The sequence below is a fragment of the Microcaecilia unicolor genome, chromosome 1, assembly GCF_901765095.1.
Source record: "Microcaecilia unicolor chromosome 1, aMicUni1.1, whole genome shotgun sequence".
Lineage (NCBI taxonomy): Eukaryota > Metazoa > Chordata > Amphibia > Gymnophiona > Siphonopidae > Microcaecilia > Microcaecilia unicolor.
The window spans coordinates 318175101-318198716 of NC_044031.1; the positions used below are offsets into that span (position 1 = coordinate 318175101).

General features: G+C 48.4%; 1 protein-coding gene across 1 annotated transcript in view; it reads right to left on the bottom strand.

The window, feature by feature from the left end:
• The window catches only part of RPP40 (ribonuclease P/MRP subunit p40), a 90034-nt gene extending 72209 nt beyond the window's left edge, over positions 1-17825 (bottom strand). The window contains exons 1-2 of the mRNA XM_030208756.1: positions 17687-17825; positions 2746-2890 (exon numbers count right to left, since the gene is read on the bottom strand). Of these exons, the coding sequence (XP_030064616.1) occupies positions 2746-2890; positions 17687-17803 (262 nt within the window). The 5' untranslated portion in view covers positions 17804-17825. The remainder of the gene's footprint in view (positions 1-2745; positions 2891-17686) is intronic.
• Positions 17826-23616: the final 5791 nt, after the last annotated feature.

The window sequence follows — 23616 nt, forward strand, 5'->3', positions numbered from 1 at the left end:
GACCGCCGAGTCATGGGGCAATTGTGGCCGCATTAGCTCTGGGTCAGAGTGGATCCTGTACTGGGACTCTGCTTTCTTGGGAATGGTGGGGTTAGTTAATGGTCGCACCCAGTTCCGAAGCAGCGTCTCCTTAAGGACATTGTGCAGCGGCACCGTGGAGGACTCTCTAGGTGGTGATGGATAGTCGAGGACCTCGAGCATCTCGGCCCTCGGCTCTTCCACAGAGACCACGGGAAAGGGAATGGTAATAGACATATCCCGCACAAAGGAGGCAAAGGAGAGACTCTCGGGAGGTGAGAGTTTCCTCTCCGGTGAAGGCGTGGGGTCCGAGGGAAGGCCCGTAGACTCCTCTGAGGAGAAATATCTAGGGTCCTCCTCTTCCCCCCACGAGTCCTCATCCTCGGTGTCGGACATAAGCTCATGTAGCTGAGTCCTGAACCGGGCCCGGCTCGACGTCGAGGCACCAGGGTCTCGGTGTCGTCGAGCGGTGGACTCCCGCGCCGGCGGGGACGGAGCTCCCTCCATCGACGTCGACTCCACCTGCGTGGCGGTCGAGACCGGCACCGCAAGCGGCGGCGGTGTCGACGGCCCCGGCGCCGGGCTAGAGCTCGCCGGCGCCACAGTCATCGGCGCCGAGGGCGCAAGCACCCCCGGCGCCGGCACAGCCTGGCGCATCAGCCCTTCCAGGATCCCCGGAAGGATGGCTCTGAGGCACTCGTCCAGGCCCGCTGCCGAGAAAGGCGGTGGGGCCGGTAGGGGTGTCGGTGCCCGAATCTGGTGGGAGCCAGGAGACTGCACCGAGGTGCCGGGACCCTGTTGCGTCGGCACCTCTATCACCGACGGGGATCTCTCCTCTCGATGGAGACGCTTCGGCGTCGACTCCTCTCCGATGTGCATCGAGGGCGACCGGTGACGGCGCTTCTTATCCTTCTTCCGATGCCCGTCACCGGCGCCGGGAGGCATGGAGGAGGAGGATGACGATCCCCCTCGGTCTCGAGGAACCGGGTCAGACAGGGTTCGGTCCCGTGGGCCATGGGCTGAGGGAGTGACCGGGGCCGACTGCCCACGCGGCCTCTCACCTCTACCCTCACCGGAGGACCGGCGGGCCCTGTTCTCCTGGGGTCGATGCCATCGGTGCCGATGTCTCGGGCATCGATACCGGTACCGAAGGACCGGGCGTCGATACCGATGCCGTCGAGGTCGACGTCGAGGGGCCGGCGCAAGTTCCAAAAATACGGTCCCGTTGAACTTGCCTCGCAACCTGAGTCCGTTTCCGGAGACCGAGACACAGGGGACACGACTTGAAATTGTGCTCCGGCCCGAGGCACTGGAGGCACCAAGCGTGGGTGTCGGTCTGCGAGATGGGCCGGCCGCACCGACCACACTTTTTAAATCCACTCGGGACCTTCGAGGACATCGACGGAAAAATCGCGTCGGCGAAATTAAAGTCGTCGATGGTGGTGGAAATCACACCTCGAAAAAGAAAAACGACCGTGCGCAACGCAACGTCCCCGCTGGAAGCGAGGGAAAATGGGAGCGCGTGCTCCTTTTTTTTTTTTTTTTAAAGAAAAGAAAAGTGGAGCGCGCGGCAGTTAATTAAATATAAAAGAAATTAAAAGAGGTTCGCGTAAACGCGACGGTTTTTCCGGGGCTGAAACAGAGAGAGCGGCACAGGCACGACTCTCTCCAGGCGCGGAAAAAAAGGAACTGGCGGGAGCGGTCGCGCACGGGCGGGAAGACGGCCGCGCATGCGCGGTGGGCGTGCCCTGCGTGCCGACCGTCCCGCGAAGCTTTTTTCCGGTTGGTGGGGGCTGCCGCGGACGTCACCCAGTCGTGAGAACAAGCAGCCTGCTTGTCCTCGGAGAAAGGAGGAAATATCTTTTCACTCAACAAATAGTTAAGCTCTAGAACTCATTGCCAGAGGATGTGATTACAGAAGTTAGCATATCTGGGTTTAAAAAAGGTTTGGCCAAATTCCTAGAGGAAAAGTCTACAGTGTACTAATGAGACAGACAATGGAGAAGTCACTACTTGCTCTGGGATTGGTAGTTACTGTTTGGGATTCTGCCAGACACTTTTGACCTGGATTGGCCACTGTTGGAAACAGGATACTGGGCTAGATGGATCATTGGTCTGACCCAGTATAGCTATTTTTATGTTATGGCCTGTGCAGCTGGTGGGTGCTGCAGGCTAGGCGCTTTAAAATTAATTGTGGGGGAGGGAGTAAGGGTGAGGTTTACCCTATGATACCCACCACACTTGCACTAGATTTACCCCGCATGCTTTCCCCACTTGTTTAAAAGTAAGCCAAGACAGGGAAGCCACATCATCACAAAATCACTGCACCATATATGCCTCTATCATACTGCCTCCTTGAAAGATCCTGAACAAAGTTATACTTGTTACAAGACTGAGTAAGTTTGTGCATGTGTGTGCTAGTAATAATCAGTACTTGTAGTTAATGTATTCTTATAAATGTCAACCCATCTCCTTCTCCACCTTCAAGAACCTACATCTTCAGTTTTTCCCAGAACCTACTTTCATGTGTGTACAGACTACAGCAATTTTATAAGCACCTACATGAGCATATAAAACCCTGTTCTACATGTGCAAGTTGCTTACAATATTACCCCCTAAGAAAATAACAAGATCCCTATTTTATGAACCAATTCCTCACTGCTTTCATGCCCCCAAATCTGTTGCCACCTTCAACCAGAAAACATTCATTTTGATGCTTGTCCTTACCTTTTTTAATAAATATGTTGATAAAGTCATGATTAACAAATTCATGAAGAGGTAAATCCTTTACCAGGTAATACTTTCCAAAGTTCTTAATGACACTCTTGAGCTTGACTGGAAGGGCCCCACACTCAGGAATCAGAAAGGACACCTGTTCAAAACACAGCACACCTTATCACATGTCATCCTTTAAACATAGATACAGAGCAAAACATACCCAAAAACAGCAATGAAGGGCAAAGAATCAGTGCCACTGCCCTGGGAGCACACCTAGCCAGTAGGCATTTTACAATGACCACAAAGAATATGCATGAGATACCTTTGCATAAAATGGTTCTCCAATATATGCAAATTCACTTCATTCATACTACTATGATAATCCTGAAATCTGACTGGCTAGGTGTGCCACCAGTAGAAGGTTGAGAAGCACTGCTTTAGATAATAAACTATTTTCTACATATGCATATATCATAAATTCTTTGGCTCAAGCAATGAAGTTAAACTACAGCTGAAGTTTAATTGTTGTTGTTTTTTAAAGTATTATTTATATATTGAAATCTGGTTTATAGCGAGAATAAATACAAATCAAGATTCCCTTGCTTTCCTTTTACATTATTGATTTATAAAGGAGGAAAAACAGAAGGACTGTTCTGTGGCTCCAAGAGGAGTATTTATTTTATTTTTTTAAATAATGTGAAATTTATTTACACCTGTAAATTTTGTTTCCTTTGATCATACTAGACCAGACCAATAGGTTATGTCTACTTATCAGTAGATGGAGGTAGAGAAATGCTAGAATCCTTCAATATGCCAAAGTAAAACCTTCTTATCTCTCTTTTTTTTAAATGCCTTCGGAAGCCTAAGCAGAACTGAACAATAATCATGCAGCTAGCTCTTCAAAATTTCCTGACCCACTCAAGCAGCAGGCCAAGCATCAGAGGACCTCCAGGCCACAGTTTTCCAGGACAAGTTCTAGACTGCTCTGATAGGACTCAAGAAAAGGACTCTAACATATATGAATAAATTTCACCTCTCTTATCTTTCTAGACCAGTCCAGACAAGTGGGGATGTGCCAAAGTAGTACTTTAGATGGCAGGGGAAGACAAGGCCCCAGGGCTGCTGAGAGACAAAGCTGGGCCCGAGGCAAACAATCTTCAGGGTCCCGCCGCTACCCCACCGCCGCTGCTGCATATAAGCATTACTTCTGATTTAAAATATTTCTACTGCCGCCAATATAATAAATTAGCTTTCATTTTTCTTTATATCATCTGAGCCTTGTGTACCATTTTTTCAGTATTTTTTGGCTGTAATGAATCCCGGTCTGTAGTTGGAGCGAAGTTTGTGACTCGTTCTAAATCCCTGAGTGCTAACTTACTTTATTTTGTCACTATTTGTACGTTCCCTCATTGCCAGCCCTCTACTGGGGTGTGGTGGGAGTTAGATAATTGTATATGCCCCATAAACCTATCCAACTTGCAGAAAGAATTTGTGGCCTACAAATACTTCAAGAAGACACTCCTGACATTTTGCATCACAAAAATCCCTATGTGTGAAGACAAGGAGACAATCATCTGGTTGAGATAAAAAGGAGAAATCACTTTGGGTAGAAATGACAAGACTGACCAAACTGAAATGTCATTCTCTAGAAGGGAGAGATACAGATCTCCACGAGAGGGCCTGAAGCTCAGAGACATGCTCATGGAACAAATAGGGGGTCTTTTTCTAAAGATTAACTTGAGTTTTCTGCAGCAGGGCCCATTTTATTCCTATGGGCCCTGTTGCAGATAGCTTGAGCTAATCATTAGTAAAAGACCCCCATAGGGCTAAGGCAGCTGTCTTGAGGGAGAGATCCTTCAAGGAGGAATGTTTCAGTGATTCAAAAGGTAGACATCTTAAAACCCTGAAAACCAGACTGAAGCCCCATTAGGTTAGGACCATTGAAAAGGGTGGGGGAGGGGTGAATGTGCTTAACCCCCTTGAAGAACCTCACCACGTCAGAATGGGCTGCCACAGAAACTCCTTGAATTTTTTCATGAAAACAGGAAGAAGCCACTATCTGGATCTTCAGAGAGTTAAGGGCCAAATCTTGGACAAAACCTCTGCAGAAGGCCAAGATGTTGTCACTTGGGCCGACTTGGAGCGAGCTGTTACACTAATGCTTGAACAATCTCCGGACCCAAACATATACAAGCTTTAAAAAAAAAGATTGAAATTACCTGAACTGAATAGTTCTTGCATTTCAAGTGGTACCTCTCAAGGATCAGTCTTGAGGTACTCCTTGCCAGTGACATAGCTATGGGGGGCCACGGGGGCCTCCCCCCCCCCCCCCCCGTTTGCCTGGCGGGGTCCCCGACCCAACCCCCTGCCAGCTTAAACATTTATCTGTTCTGGCTGTTCTCGCACTTGCCTCCTCTCCTGTTTCCAGTCGCACTGTGCATGCTCTTGTTTTAATGAAACTGAGCATGCTCGCACATGCTCAATTTCATTAAAACGATAATGAGGTGCATGGTGCAAACAGGAGAGGAAGCAAGTGCGAGACCAGTGTGGGACAGATAAACGCTTCAGTTGGCAGGGGTTGCGAACCTCCGGTCCCCCACCAGCAAAGGTACCTTGCGGCGGTGGGGGGGGGGGGGGGCGGTGGCTGGGGGGAGGCGGTCTAAAATGCCCCCCCCCCCAATTTGGGCTCTGGACCCCCCTCCTGCCGAGGTCTGGTTACGCCCCTACTCCTTGCCAGTCAAGTTTTCAGGATATCCGCAATGAATATGTATGAACTCTATTTGTACACACAGAGGGGCATAATCAAACGGGGACGACCATCTCTGAGGGCGCCCATTTTGTAAAGATGTCCCAGTGAAGGGGCAGGGAAACCCATATTATCGAAACAAGATGGGCGTCCATCTTTCGTTTCGATAATATGGTTGGGGACGCCCAAATCTCAACATTTAGGTCGACCTTAGAGATGGTCATCCCCGGTTTTTGGCCATAATGGAAACCGAGGACGCCCATCTCAAAAATGACCAACTCCAAGTCATTTGGTCGTGGGAGGAGCCAGCATTCGTAGTGCACTTGTCCCCCTGACATGCCAGGACACCAACCGGGCACCCTAGGGGGGTACTGCAGTGGACTAACTGATGCACTAACTGAACAGAAAAAGCCCTTCCCTTACCGATCCCTTAGCAATTCGGAAAGGAACGGGCATGCATGAAGGAAATCGCATGCAAATGAGCTGCTCGCTGTTAGCTCATTTGCACAAGATTTCCTTCCTAAGGAGGGGAAGCCAGTGCAGAGCAGCCAAGCATTATGCGTGGCTGCTCTGCGCATGCCAAAGACGGCTTCATACATGCAGACAAGCTGCGTGTATAATAGCTGTCTACAACCGTAAATAAATTGCCATCTACAACCTTAGAAAAATACAAGTCCAGGTGAAAACGTCTAAGTGCTCGTCAGCGACGTCTTTTTTTTTTTTTTAAGAGTATGGGTGAAGGACGTTCTTCGCTATGCCTTCATCCCTGCAATGGCAGTTGAGGACGTCCTACGTTATGCCTCCGTCCCTGCAACGGCAGTTGAGGACGTCCAAAATGTGATGTTTCTGTGAGAAGGACATCCATGCAGGGGTGTGCTGGTAAAATTTTAACAACAGGCTCTTTCTCCGGATGTAGCCAGCTCTGCAGTTGGAAGGGCCAAGGGTGGCCGGGGGGAGGGGGGGGAGCAACACTTGCCTCTCTCTCCTCCCTCCCTTCGTGCGGGCACACTAGGCATACCTTTGCTGGCAGCCAATAAATGGACTGCCACCACTTCCAACGTCTTGCTCTGAGCAGCACGCTGAAACTTCTCACACATGCTTGAGAAGTCCCAGCCTGCTGCTCAGAGCTGGAAACAAGGAGCAGGGAACAGCAGCAGTCTATTTACTTGGCTGGCAGGGCTCAGCATCCCCACCAGCAAAGTAAAAGAGAATTCAGCAGGGGGCCCAAGCCCACATTTTGGGAGCCAGTTGTTAAAGTAGCCATGGAGGGCCCTACTTTAACAACTGGCTCCCAAAATTCTTAAAAACTTAACCGGCTCTTGCGAGCCTGTGAGAGCCTGCTCCAGCACACCACTGCGTCCATGCATGCTATGCCTCCGACACCCCCTTTATTTATTTGGATTTTGGATCACAAGTAGCATCTGTGGGATTTGAACCGACCACCTCTGGATTGCAAGACCAGTGATCTAACCACTAGGCCACTCCTCCACGCCACTGCTTTGAAATTTGGTTGTCCCTGTGGGTGGGGGGGGGGGGGGCGCAGTTCAGGACGTCCAAAATGTTTGAAAGAAGGACGTCCATGCCTTCGCTATGCCTCCGCTGACACACACATTCCTCCCCTCCCAGAGACCTGCATACTGCTGCGTGGACCTGAGTATGAGATTTCAGGCTTGCAAAAAAAGTTTTTAAAGTAGTTTTTTTTTCAGGGTGGGAGGGGGTTAGTCACCACTGGGGGAGTCAGGGGAGGTCATCCCCGATTCCCTCCGGTGGTCATCTGGTCAGTTCGCGCACCTTTTTGAGGCTTGGTCGTGAAAAAAAAATGGACCAAGTTGGCCAAATGCTTGTCAGGGACGCCCTTTTTCCCATTATCGCCCTCGTCACACCTTCAGTACGCTGGCGACACGCCCCAGGGAACTTTGGTCGTCCCCGCAACGGAAAGCAGTTGAGGACACCCAAAATCGGCTTTCGATTATGCCGATTTGGGCGACCCTGAGAGAAGGAGGCCCATCTCCCGATTTGTGTCGGAAGATGGGTGCCCTTCTCTTTCGAAAATGCCCGATAGCCTCCACTATATGCAAACCTCTTTCATGCATAATCATTGTAGATATCCTGAAAACCTGACTGGCAAGGGGTACTCCAAGACCAGACTTGAGAAACACTGGCATAAACTACACCCTCAGTTTTGCAATTTGAAAAATGAATTAGGTCATATTTTTCTCCAGTTTGTGGGTGGACAAAGGTCTTAATTGTCATGTTGGCAAGCAGAGCAGTTTCTGCACCGAAAGTATCCAGTCAGTAGTTTATCTCCTTATTGGTTGGTTGCAAAAGTGCTGAAGGTACTAACACGTCACTTAGATTGTGCTTTCTCCTACAGGAAATCAAATTTTTATTCAAAAAAATGTTCCAAATTTCCAGGCTCTGTACAACATGCCAATATTGCCTAAGTATTTTTTTATAGTTGCACCTTAGATATTATTCAACAAACACAATTTTGAGCAGAAATATAGAAGGGTAAACACATAATATAATTACAAAGAATATCAAATAACAATAATTCTTTATTATAGTCCACAATAGGAGGAGAGACCAAGAGTAAAGAAAACCCCATAGAAAGATGGTATATTGTGGATAAAGGCAAATAAGAGAGACATTACCCCCCTCCCCATTTTTTTAAAGACCTTAGGTAATATAGGGCTCCTTTTACAAAGCAGCGGTAAGCCCAACGTGGGCTTACCGTTCACTAAAAAGGAACTACTGCCGCGCTATCACAGCAGATCGGCAGTAGTTCCCACCCCCAGCGTGCCGTCATATCCAGCACTACAAAAATATATTTATTTTTGTAGCACCGGCGTGTACCCGGCGGTAATCAGGCAGTGCTGTGCGCTGTCTGGATTGCCACTGGGTTGGTGCGGAATGGGTGGCGGTAAGGGCTTCCCCCCGAAATGGCTGCACAGCAAATGCTCTACTTGCCGCACCACCATTTCCTGCAGAAGGGAAAGACCTACCCTTACCCTGCTGTGGTAAAAGGAGGCCTCGGTGCGCATCAAAAACGTGCCAACGCCAGTGCAGGCCCCCTTTTGCTACAGCTGGTAAAAGGAGCCCCTAGTAACACCATTTCGTTCAAAAAAAAAAAATCCCAGTTGCTCTGGTTCCAAGAAAACAATGATTATTCCGAAAATGAATAAAGCATTTACAAGGAAAACAGAGTTGGAAAAAGGCTCCCAAAGAAATCATTGCAGAACCTCATTCCAAAAACTTCTTCCTCCTAGCCTACGTTCACCTAGAAACATCTCGAAAAATTTGCACTTTACCTCCAAGGAATGTTGTATTAAACAGCTTTATAATATAATCTTGAGTCTCTGTCTTGATGGAATATAAAAGAGACCAAAAAGAGTAGATCTAGCAGAAATCTCCGCTTCTGAAGTCTCCAATGTAGCTGACAAATAAGCCCACTGAAGCTCCTGCATTTATCTTTTCAACCAATGGAATATAGTAAATCTGGAGCAGTGGATAGGCAGATTCAGGGTATTTCAACACTGACTGAACAAATTTCTAGAAGACAATTTAAAACATGGAACATTAAGAAGTCTCAAATTCAGACTTTTATTAGCATTCTCCAGATTTTCAATTTTTCTAAACATAACATTTTTATCTTGTATCAAAATACTTTGAAACTTCTATAAAGCCAATGCTATCTTATCTACCTCTTCTATCCTTGAGGCATAAAGGTTTACTTTTGTTTCCAGGTCCTGCAACTTAGAGGTCAAAGATAAGGAAATATTTACAATTGAGGAGCAAACTTGGTGAAGACTTTTCATGGCAGAGAAGAAGAGCCCAAGACCGGCAAACTCCTGGACTGAAACACATGAAACCGAGACAAAATCTTGAGAAGGAACGGACAGGCCGCAAACTCTAAAAATGGCAAACGGCAAGAAAAGGCTTGCAACTCTCCTAGCTCAGGCAATGGCCACCAGAAAAACTACTTTGAGTGTCAAATCCTTCAAGGTACAGGATGCCAATGGCTCAAAAGGAGACCGAGAGAACCAGATTAAGATCCCACAAAGGAAAGATCGTCCATGAGGGCGCACCAGACCTGATCCCCCTGTAAAAACGCACCAAATCTGGATGACAGGCCATGGACCTCTCCTGAACATACCCCCTAAAACAGGATAAGGTCGCCACCTGAATAAGTGAAGAGTGCGCCAAACCCTTTTCAAACCCCGCTGTAAAAAATCTAGGATCCTTTTATCACTTTTTTCCAAGTCAAAGCACTATGTAATTTTAAATAGATAACTGTGGAGAGCTGCTTTGTCTGGACGGTTCTGGTACCGATGATATAGTCTCATGATTCTATATCACATACCTAAAGAGGTCAGTGATTTGTAGTCTAACTTCGCTTCACCGATGGCTGACAACACTAGTTTGACATTTTGGCAAACACACTGATTGAGCTCCTTTAGCACCAACAGTAATGCATCAAGGTGGCCGCAATTCACAGAACTTAGAAATTCCAATCTTGTACATTCCATTCATCTTCTGTTTAAATATTTCGTATAGTTCATGAAGATTCACTAGTAGCAGTCTTTTCTGTTTACAGATGTGGCTCACCATCAATCTTCACAAAGAAATAGTCTTTCTTTCCATGGCGGATTCGGGAAATGTCATCCTTCTCATAAAATCTGTCCACTTTAGACAACACTTCAGGTGACAGTTCTTTACCATTACTGCATTCTGGCTCAACCATGAAACCAGTAGTTTCCGTAACTTTCGTGTTCTTAACTATATGTTTCAAAACTCCAAATTCTTCAGCAGTTGCTCTATTGTCCAGCTTGAAGGTACCATTGTTAGTATCTGAATCTTCCAGTTTTTAGAGGACTTGGCAACTGTATCCTTCATGTTTTTAATTATTTAATCCAGATCAGAACATTTTGTGCAGTTTCATAGTGACTCTGGTAGAAGATCCACCATTTCAACTTCCAGTGCGCGAACAAATTTTGTCTTCAAGGTTTGTTTTGTTCACTCAAGTTTTCTTTTGACGTACCCAACACAATCTCTTCTGCTCACTTTTCCGGGTTTCATTAGACTGCACCGAGCAGTTTAATTCCTGTTAATATCAGACTCTTCAAATATACTCAGTTTCTTCTTTGTATTCTGATACAGTACCACTGTGGCACCCAAAGAACTTGCTGCAGAAGCTGACTTTAAACACTTGGGGCAAAGTTTCTGGCCAGGTTTAATTTCTTGTTGACATCTACTGCTGTAAGAAAAGTTCCTTGCAAGATCCATGGATATTGCTCTCAGAGCACCCTTTATTGAAATAGCATGAACTGAAAATAGATCAGCACAAGACTTCTGCCTGAATTCATACCTGTCCAAGTAAACTTTTCTGTAATAGTAAAATAACCTTGCATCTGAAAGTGAAACTGCGCATTCCAGTCCACTCATTCTTAACAAATAGTAGATCCTTCTCATTCTCAATTAAAGATAACAGATTCGACAGACCAGCCTTCCCGCCGTTAAGTTTTTGGTGACAACTGTGCTATCATAATGAATACCAACAGAGCAAGACCTTAATTTCTCAGCCATGTTGTTACTACAAATGGTAAAATTATGTATAATCATACCTGATAATTTTCTTTCCATTAATCATAGCTGATCAATCCATAGACTGGTGGGTTGTGTCCATCTACCAGCAGGTGGAGATAGAGAGCAAACTTTTGCCTCCCTATATGTGGTCATGTGCTGCCGGAAACTCCTCAGTATGTCGATATCAAAGCTCCATCCGCAGGACTCAGCACTTAGAGAATTACACCCACGAAGGGACACTCTGCCCAGCTCACCACCGCCGAAACGGGGGAGGGGAATTAACCCAGCTCATCCCCACACAAGTGGGGGAGGGGAATCCGTCCAGCTCATCCCCGCGGAGCGGGGGAGGGACACCACACCCGCCGATGCGGGGGGATCTGGCTTATCCTGCAACCGCAACCGCGGGAGGAGCTGACTGACCCTAACACCGCCGAAGCGGGAGGGGTACAAAACTGCCCTACAGCCGCACGAAGCGGGAGGGAGTGCCGGCAGAATTTTAAGTCTCAATCCAGCCCCGTAAAACGGAGGGGAGAGGAATGCAGCAGCTCACTGTAACACAAACTCGTCTTAACTCTTGAAGAATCCAAGTGAAAAAACTTGAACACGAAGTCTTTCTGAAGTAACTGAAGACTGAACTTGAACCTGAAATGCAACCAGAATAAAAACAGTACAGATATCTGGGAGGGGCTATGGATTGATCAGCTATGATTAATGGAAAGAAAATTATCAGGTATGATTATACATAATTTTACCTTCCATATCATCAAGCTGATCAATCCATAGACTGGTGGGATGTACCGAAGCAGTACTCACCCAGGGCGGGACATAGAAATCCCTGACCGCAACACTGAAGCTCCAAACCGGGCCTCCGCCCGAGCAGCCACAGTCAAGCGGTAATGCTTGGAGAATGTATGGGCCGAAGCCCAAGTTGCCGCCTTGCATATCTCTTCCAAGGAGACGGAACCGGCCTCTGCCATCGAGGCCGCCTGAGCTCTTGTGGAGTGAGCCTTCAGCTGTATAGGCGGCACCTTCCCCGCGGCCACATAAGCCGCTGCAATGGCTTCCTTGACCCATCTTGCCACTGTAGGCTTAGCAGCCTGCAGACCCCTACGAGGACCTGCATACAGGACAAACAGATGATCCGATTTCCGGAAATCATTGGTCACTTCCAAGTATCTGATGATGACTCGTCTCACATCCAGATATTTAAGAGCAGAGTACTCCTCTGGGTAGTCCTCCCTACGAAAGGAAGGGAGACAGAGCTGCTGATTCACATGGAAGCGAGAAACAATCTTGGGCAGAAAGGAAGGCACTGTGCGAATAGTCACTCCTGCCTCAGCGAACTGCAGAAAAGGCTCTCGACATGAGAGCGCCTGGAGCTCGGAAACTCTTCTGGCTGAAGTGATAGCCACCAAAAAGACTGCTTTCAACGTCAGGTCTTTCAGAGATGCCCTTGACAAGGGTTCAAACGGCGGCTTCTGCAATGCTCTTAGCACCAGGTTGAGATTCCACGCAGGCACCACTGAGTGCAGAGGAGGGCGCAGGTGATTAACTCCCTTGAGAAAGCGCACCACATCTGGCTGCGAAGCCAGGGAAGCACCCTTCAGGCGGCCCCTGAAGCAAGCCAGAGCCGCTACCTGGACTTTAAGGGAACTGAGCGACAGGCCTTTCTCCAGACCTTCTTGCAGGAACGCCAACACTGAAGAAATTGGAGCAGTGAAGGGAGAAAGTGAGCCTGCTTCACACCATGCTGCAAAGATACGCCAAACCCTGGCGTAAGCAGTAGAAGTAGAGCGTTTCCTCGCTCTCAGCATAGTGGCGATGACCTTGTCTGAGAAGCCCTTCTTCCTCAGACGCTGCCGCTCAATAGCCAGGCCGTAAGACCAAAGGGAGAGGGATCCTCCATCACCACGGGACCCTGATGTAACCGGCCCTGCTCCACTGACAGCCGCAGAGGATCGTCGACTGAGAGCCTGATCAAGTCCGCATACCAGGGACGTCTGGGCCAATCCGGACCCACCAGGATTACCCTGCCGGGATGCTTTGCCACCCGGTCTAGCACCCTGCCCAACATGGGCCAGGGCGGGAACACATAGAGGAGCTCTTGTGTCGGCCACTGTTGGAGAAGAGCATCTACTCCCAGGGATCGAGGGTCCCGTCCTCTGCTGAAAAAGCGCGGCACTTGGCAATTGGCCGGTGACGCCATCAGATCTAGGCTCGGCTGGCCCCAGCGCTTCGTGATGTCCAAGAACGCCTGAGCAGATAGTTGCCACTCTCCGGGCTCCAAGGTATGGCGACTGAGAAAGTCCGCCTTGACATTCATGACTCCGGCAATGTGGGCCGCTGAAAGCTGCTCCAGGTTCGCTTCCGCCCACTGGCAAAGACTCATAGCCTCCTTGGCTAGAGGGGCGCTCTTGGTACCTCCCTGGCGGTTGATATAGGCCACAGCCGTGGCATTGTCCGACAGGACCCGTACAGGCTACAACACCAGTACCGGGATGAACTCCAATAACACCAACCGAATGGCTCTGAGTTCCAGGAGGTTGATAGACCACTTGCCTCTGCAGGAGACTAGAGCCCCTGCGCTGTCCTTCCCAAGCAGTGGGCTCCCCAGCCCATCAAAGAGGCGTCTGTCGTGACGACAATCCACTCCGGGGTCACCAGAGGCAATCCTGCAGACAACTTGTCTGTCTGCGTCCACCAGCTCAGCGCCTTGCGCACTGCTGGGTCCACGGGAAGGCGCACAGCATAATCCTCCGACATCGGAGTCCAGCGCAGCAGCAGAGATAGCTGTAGTGGTCTCATATGAGCCCTGGCCCAGGGCACTACTTCCATCGTGGCCGTCATAGAGCCCAACAGCTGCACGTAGTCCCAAGCCCGAATAGGAGAGGCTACTAGGAACTAGTCCACCTGAGCCTGAAGCTTGACAATCCGATTGTCTGGCAGGAACACTCTGCCCACTTGGGTGTCGAATCGAACTCCCAGATACTCCAGGGACTGAGTCGGGCGCAGCTGGCTCTTCTTCCAGTTGATGATCCATCCCAGGGAGCTCACAAGAGCAACTACCCGGTCCATAGCTTTGCCGCACTCTGCATAAGAGGGGGCTCGGATCAACCAGTCGTCCAGAAAAGGATGGACTTGTACTCCTTCCTTTAGCAGGAAGGCCGCTAAGACCCCCATTACTTTGGAAAAGGTCCGCGGAGCAGTAGCCAACCCGAAAGGGAGGGCTCTGAACTGGAAGTGTCGTCTCAGGACTGAAAAACGCAGAAAGCGTTGGAGAGGAGGCCAGATGGGAATATGCAGGTACGCTTCCTTGATGTCCAAGGAAGCCAAGAACTCTCCTGCCTTCACTGCCGCTATAACAGAGCGGAGAGTCTCCATGCGAAAGTGCCTCACTTTCCAGGCCCGATTGACCCCTTTGAGGTCGAGGATAGGCCGGACAGAACCTCCTTTCTTTGGAACCACAAAGTAAATGGAGTAACGTCCCTTGCCAATCTGATTTTTTGGCACCGGAACGACCGCACCCAGGCGGATCAGGTTGTCCAAGGTCTGCTGCACTGCCACAGCTTGACTGGAGACTTGCAGGGAGAGAGTACAAACCCGTCTCTTAAGGGTTGGCAGAACTCTAGCTTGTAGCCGTCTCTGATGACTTCCAGCACCCACGCGTCTGAAGTTATAGCGGTCCACTCGCCCAGAAACGAGGACAGCCGTCCTCCAATCTGCACTGGGGCGTGGACCAAGGCCCCGTCATTGGGTACGAGACCCTGGGGGAGGACCGGAGGGAGCACCTCCGGGACGGCGGTCTCTGCGAAAGGAATGCTGCTTGGGGGAGAAATTCCTCTTGAAGGAAGAGGGGGCAGAGGAACCCGACTTGCCCGGGCGGTACCGACGGGCTTCCAGCAACCGTCCTCTGGAGGTACCGGGACGAGTACTAGCCCGAGCCCTGACCTCTGGTAATTTCTTGCCCTTAGACGTGCCGAGATCGGACACGATTTTGTCCAGCTCGACCCCAAAGAGCAGCTTGCCTTTAAAAGGCAATCTAGCCAGGCGGGATTTAGAGGCGTGGTCAGCAGACCAATGTTTCAGCCAAAGCCACCGCCGCGCAGAGACTGTCTGAGCCATGCCTTTAGCTGAGGCTCTCAAGACATCATACAGCAAGTCTGCCAAATAGGCTAAGCCCGATTCCAGGGCCGGCCAATCAGCCCTCAAGGAAGGATCCGAGGGGGAAGCCCGCTGCACCATAGTCAGGCACGCCCTGGCCACATAGGAGCCGCAAACTGAGGCCTGCAAACTTAAAGCAGCTGCCTCAAAGGACGACCTTAAGGCCGCCTCCAATCTTCTGTCTTGGGCGTCCTTTAGGGCCGTGCCACCTTCCACCGGCAACGCCGTTTTCTTAGTCACCGCAGTGATTAAAGAATCCACGGTAGGCCACAGATAGGCCTCACGTTCACTCACAGCCAAAGGATAGAGGCGGGACATAGCCCTAGCCACTTTAAGGCTCGTTTCCGGGACATCCCATTGAGCCGCAATTAAGGTGTGCATGGCATCATGCACGTGGAAGGATCTAGGCGGGCGCTTCGTCCCCAGCATAATGGCAGAGCCAACAGGGGCTGAGGGAGAGACGTCCTCCGGAGAGGAAATCTTCAAAGTGTCCATGGCCTGTAAAAACAGGTTGGGCAAATCCTCTGGGCTAAAAAGCCGCGCTGCAGAGGGGTCATCCGCTCCATCCGAGCGGGGATCTATCTCCTCCAAGGAATCCGCAAAGGACCGTTGGGAGACCTCAGACACGCTGCCCTCATCTACATCGGAGGAGACAAAGTCCTCCAAGGCCTGGAAATCAACCCGAGGGCGTTTACCTCTGGGAACCTCAACCTCTTTATCAGAAGAGGGAGCAGGGGCAGCGTTTTGCATGAGGAAAGCCTGATGCAGCAGCAAAACAAACTCAGGGGAGAAACCCCCCAGACTGTGCACTTCCGCAGCCTGGGCAACAGCCCTAGACGCACTCTCAACCGGCGCTCGCAATAGCGGGGGAGAGACATGCTGCGCATCCAAAATGGCGTCCGGCGCGAAACTCCGCGAAGGAGCCGCGCGGGAAGAACGGCGCTTAACTTTAGCCGCTTGTGCCGTCGCCCAAATTAAGGGCGTTCATGGCATTAATGTCTCCAACCTCAAGGGCGGCCCACGAAGAAGCCGTCCGAGCCGCGTGGCCGGCCAAGATGGCGGAGGCGAGGAGCGGGGGATGGGCGTTTATGGCAGGAAAAAACCGCCACGCCGGAGGAACGACCGGGACATTCATCGGTCACTAAACTGTCACCCATCAAGGGCGAATCAGGTTGTAAAACCCCCGCATCCCCTCTAGAAGCGCTCCAGCGATCCGGGGAGCGACCCTTTGCGCCCTCGCCCTCCGACGCCATATGCCACGAGGAGAAGAATCGGGGAACCCCCTGCCCGCTATAAAAAGGTAAAATTACCTGCTTGCCGCTCCGAGCTGTAACGAACTGGTGTCCCAGTGAGTAGCTGCAATGAACGTTTAAAGAAACGTCGAATTAAACGCCTTTAAAGACGTTTAAAAATTTTTTTTTTTTTTTTTTAAACGGAGCCAGCGGGAGGGGGGAGAAAAGGAGGGACCTGGCACCACCAGGTTTGCACTTGCTCAAAAGAGCCCTCAACCCCAGGCCTCAACAAAACCTAAGGATTAGGCTTGGAGGCCTAGCCAGAGCTGCTGCTGTGTGTGACCACCACCTGCTGAGATAGAGAACATACTGAGGAGTTTCCGGCAGCACATGACCACATATAGGGAGGCAAAAGTTTGCTCTCTATCTCCACCTGCTGGTAGATGGACACAACCCACCAGTCTATGGATTGATCAGCTTGATGATATGGAACCAGAGTTTAAAAATCGCACTAAAATTTAAGAAATTGTCCAGAGGTCAGTCAAGCAACTTTAGGGCTTCCGCAACTAGTTATGGGGCGCTGTTTATTATTTTTAAAATTGTTTCTCCCCCAGATTAAGGGGGTCTTTTGCATACCATGTGTTAATGTTTTGATGCAGTAGTTTAAATTCAGACTACACAAAAACACATTTTTAACTCGTATCCTCTTACATTAGCTCCCTTCTGGTAGTAGTAGTAGTAGTAGAAGACAGTATCGTCTTGAAGTACAACCATTAAAAAAAAATTAAAGAAAACTAAAAAAGATAAAGCATTACGTACAGAAATCCAATATGTTTCAGCCCCAACAAATCTTAATTGTCACCATCAAAAGCAGGAGCAAGTACTAAGCCTTTAGACTTCAGGTTCCATATTCCACCCAACCCCGAAAGGGGCGCCAAAACTCAGCGTTTCAAAAGCAGGAACTCGCAGCATCAAATTCAATATACTGCACCACTGAGATCTGAATATACAGACACCCCACCCCCATTCCCATTTGCACTGGGCAGGGCACCTCGCTCTTTTACTTTCCAACTATGGACTACCCCGCACGCGAGACACTATCTATCAACCATTTCAATTCAAAGGCGACCGCCCCTTTAAACTGCAAAAAAAAAAAAAAGCGCCCTAGGGGGTCAAACAAGGCATGCGCAGTGCTATTCCCCCATCCGGCACGCGCTCTACTTACACGATAGTTGAACGGGTGTCCGCGCACGGCCACCCCATGCCGGGACCGCTCGAGCTGGAAATTGGACCTTTCAGAGACGAGGAGGTGCCGTGGACAGCGCTCCCACTCTCGTAGCATGCTGAGAACCGGCGCTTCCTGTTTTCCGGCAACTACTGCGTAAGAGACAGTGAACACATGCACGCGCACGCACCGCGTCTGGGGGGGGGAGTTGTTGCTGCGTTCTTCATCTGGGAGCTTCGTTGTACTGATGGCACGTGGAGGGGCTGAAAGGAAGGGGGCTGCTGCTTTGCTTCCTGGTTACGTTTCGAAGTAAGAAGAATAAGTTATTCATCACAATTCACTGCATTGACCCGGGTGGACAGATATCTGGCATAGCCCTACTACTAATCACGACCTACTTCTTGATATACTGTCCTCGATTGGATTTTGGGGCTGTGGTCTGTCTTGGTTTTCTTATCTCGCCTGTTGCACTTTGAATACTACTATGAATCATTTCTATAGCTCTACTAGACGTACACAGCGCTGTACACATTATATACAGTTACTTTCTCTGTCCCTAGTGGACTCACAATCTAACCCACCCTGTTTTGAGCTGCATTAGCAGCTGTGAGATATGCTAATGCCAACACAGCCCATTCAGTTTGAATGGGCTTCTCTGCATTGCTGTGAGGCTTAGTAATCGGGGGAGAGGGGGGAGTTTTTATACCCTGGGGCAGGGGTAGGCAACTCCGGTCCTCGAGAGCCACAGGCAGGTCAGGTTTTCAGAATATGCATGAGATAGATTTGCATACCATGGAGGTAGTGCTTGCAAATCTATCTCCTGCATATTCATTGTGGATATCCTGAAAACCTGACCTGCCTGCGGCTCTCGAGGACCGGAGTTGCCTACCCCTACCCTGGGGCAATGGAGGGTTAAGTGGTGTTAACTTTTGAAAAGGAGATAAAGCAGCTTTTAAACCAGAATGGGGGTCGGGGAAGCCGACAGTAGCCCAGGAGCGCATGGTTCGGTGTGGTGTATCCTTGACAGATACTATTGAAACAGGACATTTAGGGAATCCCAGTAGAAAGTTTTCAACAATGCTGAAAGTAAGCTAGGTGTGCTTAATGGATGCACATTAGCCCCTTCAACTTCTAAGCAGCTTATAGATCAAAGGAAAAAAACACAATTTGAAGTGCCTGTATACAAAAGCTAAAAGCCTAAAAAATAAGATGGAAGAGTTAGAATATATAGCACTAAATGATGAGGTAGATATAATAGGCATCTCAGAAACTTGGTGGAAAGAGGACAATCAATGGAACACTGTGTTAATAGGGTACAAATTGTATCGCAATGATAGAGAGGATCAAATTGGAGGTGGGGGTTGCGCTGTATATTAAAGAGGGAATTGAGTCAAAGAAAATAAACATTTCACATGACACATATAGCAGTGTGGACTCATTATGGATAGAAATTCCATGAGTGAAGGGGAGTATTCTTGTAGGGCTGTATGACTGTCTGCCGGGACAGAACGAACAGGTGGATGAAGAAATGTTTACGGAGATTAGGAAAGCTGGCAAATTGGGCAACAGTATAATAATGGGTGATTTCAGTTATCCCAATATTAACTGGATAAATGTTACATCAGGGATGCCAGGGAGATAAAATGTCTAGATGTAAAACAACTGCTTCTTGGAGCAACTGGTCCAGGAACTGACAAGAGGGGGAGCCATTTTGGATCTGGTCCTTAGTGGTGTGCAGGACATAGTGCAAGAGGTGGTGGTGTTGGGTCCTCTGGGAAACAGTGATCATAACATGATCAAGTTTGAGCTACTATCTGGCATGAATCTGTGGCTGCATTTAATTTCGAAAGGGCAACTATAATAAAATGAGGAAAATGGTTAAAAAGAAACTAAAAGGATCGGCTGCTAAGGTTAGGACACTAAATCAGGTATGGACGTTATTCAAAAATACCATCTTGGAAGCCCAGTCTAGATGCATTCCATGTATTTGTAAAGGTGGAAAGAAGAGAAAATGACAGCCAGTGTGGTTAAAAGGTAAACTAAAAGAGGCTATTACAGCCGAAAGATTGTCCATCAAAGAATGGAAAAAGGACCCAAATGAAAATAAACAACATAAGCACTGGCAAGTCAGAAGCAAAGCATTAATAAAGAAGGCTAAAAGAAAATATGAAGAGAAACTTGCTGCAGAGTCTAAAATTCACAGTAACAACTTTTTTCAGGGACATCAGAAGTAGAAAGCCTGCGAGGGAATCCATGGGACCGTTAGATCACAAAGGAGTGCTCAGGGAGGACAAGGCCATAGCGGAGAAACTGAATGAATTCTTTGTTTCTGTCTTTACGGAAGAAGATGTAAGAGATCTGCCTGTACCGAAAATGATTTTCAAGGGTGATGATGCGGAGGAACTGAAAGAAATCTCAGTGAACCTGGAAGATGTACTGAGCCAAACTGAAAAATTAAAGAGTAGTAAATCACCTGGACAGGATGGCATACATCCAAGGGTACTCAAATAATTCAAGCATGAAATTGCTGATCTGCTGTTAGTAATATGTAACCTGTCATTAAAATCGTCCGTAGTACCTGGAGGGTGGCCAATGTGATGCCGATTTTTTAAAAGGGTTCTATGGGTGATCTGAGAAATTATAGACCGGTAAGCCTGACGTCGGTGCTGGGCAAAGTAGTGGAAACTATTATAAAGAATAAAATTGGGATCATGTGATGCACTGGCGAGGACAGACGTGAGATAGTTCCTCTCCGGGGTCCTGCGCTCTGGAACCCTACTAAAATTTCTTTTAAATTGAGCAAATCGGCAGATTACAGTGTAAAATGAATGCCTGATTAATGGACAAATACCTTATTCATCCAGAATTGGTGATGTCTGGTAGATCAACCAAAAAAGAACCGGCTCGGCAGCACGATACAGAAAACAAGATGGCGCCATCGGAACAGCATACCACAGTCTCTCCTGTCAATTAACAAATGTGGAGAGTTTATTAGCAGATACTACTTGTGGAACAGGGAAGGTTGAACAATGTGTATCCAATATGGAGGACATTGCAGATGCGCATAAGACAACGCTAGAAGCGATGGAACAAAAACTATGAGAGCATACAGGACATCTAGATGATCTTGAAAATCGCTCCCAAAGGAGCAACATCCGCATTATAGGAATCCCAGAGACAGTTGTGGAGTGAAATTAGGGAATTGTATTGGAACGCTGGCTGAAAGAAGAACTGGCACTATCAGAGCAGGGCCTCTGTGTCTTGAGCGAATACACAGTTTGGGCCAAACACAAGAGGGAAAGCTGAGGCCCTGAGTGGTAATCGCAAAGATTCTGAATTACAAACATAAACTGGAAATCCTATGTGGCTTCAAAAAGAAACAGGGCATATTAACGGGCTCATTTTTGAAAGAGAAGGATGTCCATCTCTCAGCACAAATCGGAAGATGGACGTCCTTCTCACAGAAACGTCCAAATCGATATAATTGAAACTCGATTTTGGACGTCTCCAAATGCAGTCCGTCGCAAGGACGTCCAAATTTCAAGGGGGCGTGTTTCACCCGGACGTGTTTTTTTACGAATAAGGCACAAAAATGTGCCTGAAATGACCAGATGACCACCGGAGGGAATCGGGGATGACCTCCCATTACTCCCCCAGTGGTCACTAACCCCCTCCCACCCTTAAAAAACATCTTTAAAATTACGTTGTGCCAGCCTCAGATGTCATAGTCAGGTCCATGACAGCGCATTCAGGTCCCAGGAGCATTCAGACAGGTGGACCCAGGCCCATATCCCCCCCCCCCCCACCTGTTACATTTGTGGAGGAAACAGCGAGCTCCCCAAAACCCACTGTACCCATATATAGGTGCCCCCCTTCACCCGTAAGGGCTATGGTAGTGGTGTACAGTTGGGGGTAGTGGGTTTTGGGGGGGGTTGGGGGGCTCAGAACACAAAGTAAGGGAGCTGTGTTCCTGGGAGCATTTTATGAAGTCCACTGCAGTGCCCCCTAGGGTGCCTGGTTGGTGTCCTGGCATGTCAGGGGGACCAGTGCACTACAAATGCTGGCTCCTCCCACGGCTAAATGGCTTGCATATGGACGTTTGTGACGTGGACGTCATTGGTTTTGAAAATCGCCGAAAGTCAAAGACGTCCATGTCTAGGGACGTCCAAATTTAAGGATTTGGACGTCTCTGATGGTATTTTTGAAACGAAAGATGGACGTCCATCTTTTTTCAAAAATACGTTTTTCCCCGCCCCTGGATTTGGACGTTTTGCAAAGACATCCGTATCGTAACTTGAACATTTCTTTCGAAAATGCCCCTCCACATGTCACAGTTGTGGCCGTGCCCCTCACCTTTTTCCAGTGATCTGGCTGTGGCTTCTCCGGACTGCCTTTTTTCTGCATTGATGCATCTGCTACCTGTTTCTCTGTTATCCAAGCCTCGCTCTGATATTCCTGCATCCAAGCCTCGCTCCAGTCTATTCAAGCCTCATTCCAAGTTGTGACATCATCAGCAAAGTCCTTTATAATGCTTCTTGGAACTTTCATGCTTTGCCTTTGCAGGAGGTCTCAACCTTGTCTTTGGGTTCCCTGTTTGGATCCAATTCTGCTTGGCTTTATTCCTGTATGCCTTGTTTCCTGCCCAGCTTTATTCCTGTGAGTCTTGTCTCTGAATCCTTGTTCCTGTGTGTTTTGTCTCTGAAACCATGTACCTGGAAGCCTTGCTTCTGTAAACCTTGTTCCATATGTATGTTCTTGTGTTCTTTTGACATGCCCAGGATCACAAGGAGCTGCAGTGGGAATCAAACCCAGTTCCCCAGGATCTCAGGGCCCGATGCACAAAACTCTGGAGCTGTAAGGAACAGCACTGGAAGAAACACCAGCTGAACAGCGAGTTGGAATTAGCGACCAATGCTCAACACTAACAGCATGCAAAATGATATGCACGCTGTTAGTTTTGAGCATTGGTCGGTAAAAGGGTCCGAACATTCTTGGCGCATGCCTACAAGAGCTGTGCGTTAGACACAGCTCTTGTGTGTATGTCAGGGCTGATTGGAAACCTCCCGACACCCCCCTTCCAACCAAAACATCCCTCCTCCTTCCTCCTTTCCAGTTTTTGTTGAAGTTAATTTGTTGACCGGTCCCCTTTACCCCTCCCGACATCTCCCTCCACAACCAAAACACCCCAGTGGACCCCCCCCCCCCCCCCCCCGAATATACCACAGGAATAGAGTAGGTAGAGATTTGGGTAATCTGGTAGATTGTACGCCATCATGTATACGGATCCCAGAAGTGGTATGGGGTGTTAGACCTATTCAGTGTATAATATAACCTCCCGTTATGGTATGGTACCGAGAGGGTGGCCAATGTAATGCCAATTTTTTTAAAAAGGTTCCATAGGACATCCGGTAAATTATAGACCAGTGAGCCTGATGATGCCAGGCAAAATGGTAGAGACTATTATAAAGAACAAAATTATAGAGCATTTTCAAAAACGTGGATTAATGAGACAAAGCCAACATGGATTTAGTGAAGGGAAATCTTGCCTTATCAATCTATTGCATTTCTTTGAAGGGGTGAACAAACATGTGGATAAAGGTGAGCATGTCAATATTGTGTATCTGGATTTTCGAAAGGTGTTTGACAAGATACCTCATGAAAGAATCCAGTGGAAATTGGAAAGTCATGGGATAGCAGGTGGCGTCCTATTGTGGGTTAAAAACTGGTTAGAAGATAGAAAACAGAGAGTAGGATTAAATGGTCAGTATTCTCAATGGAGAAGGGTAGATAGTGGGGTTTCCCAGGGGTCTGTGCTGGGACCGCTGCTTTTTAATATATTTATAAATGATCTAGAGATGGGAGTAACTATTGAGGTAATTACGTTTGCTGACGACACAAAGTTATTCAAAGTTAAGTCATGAGAGGATTGT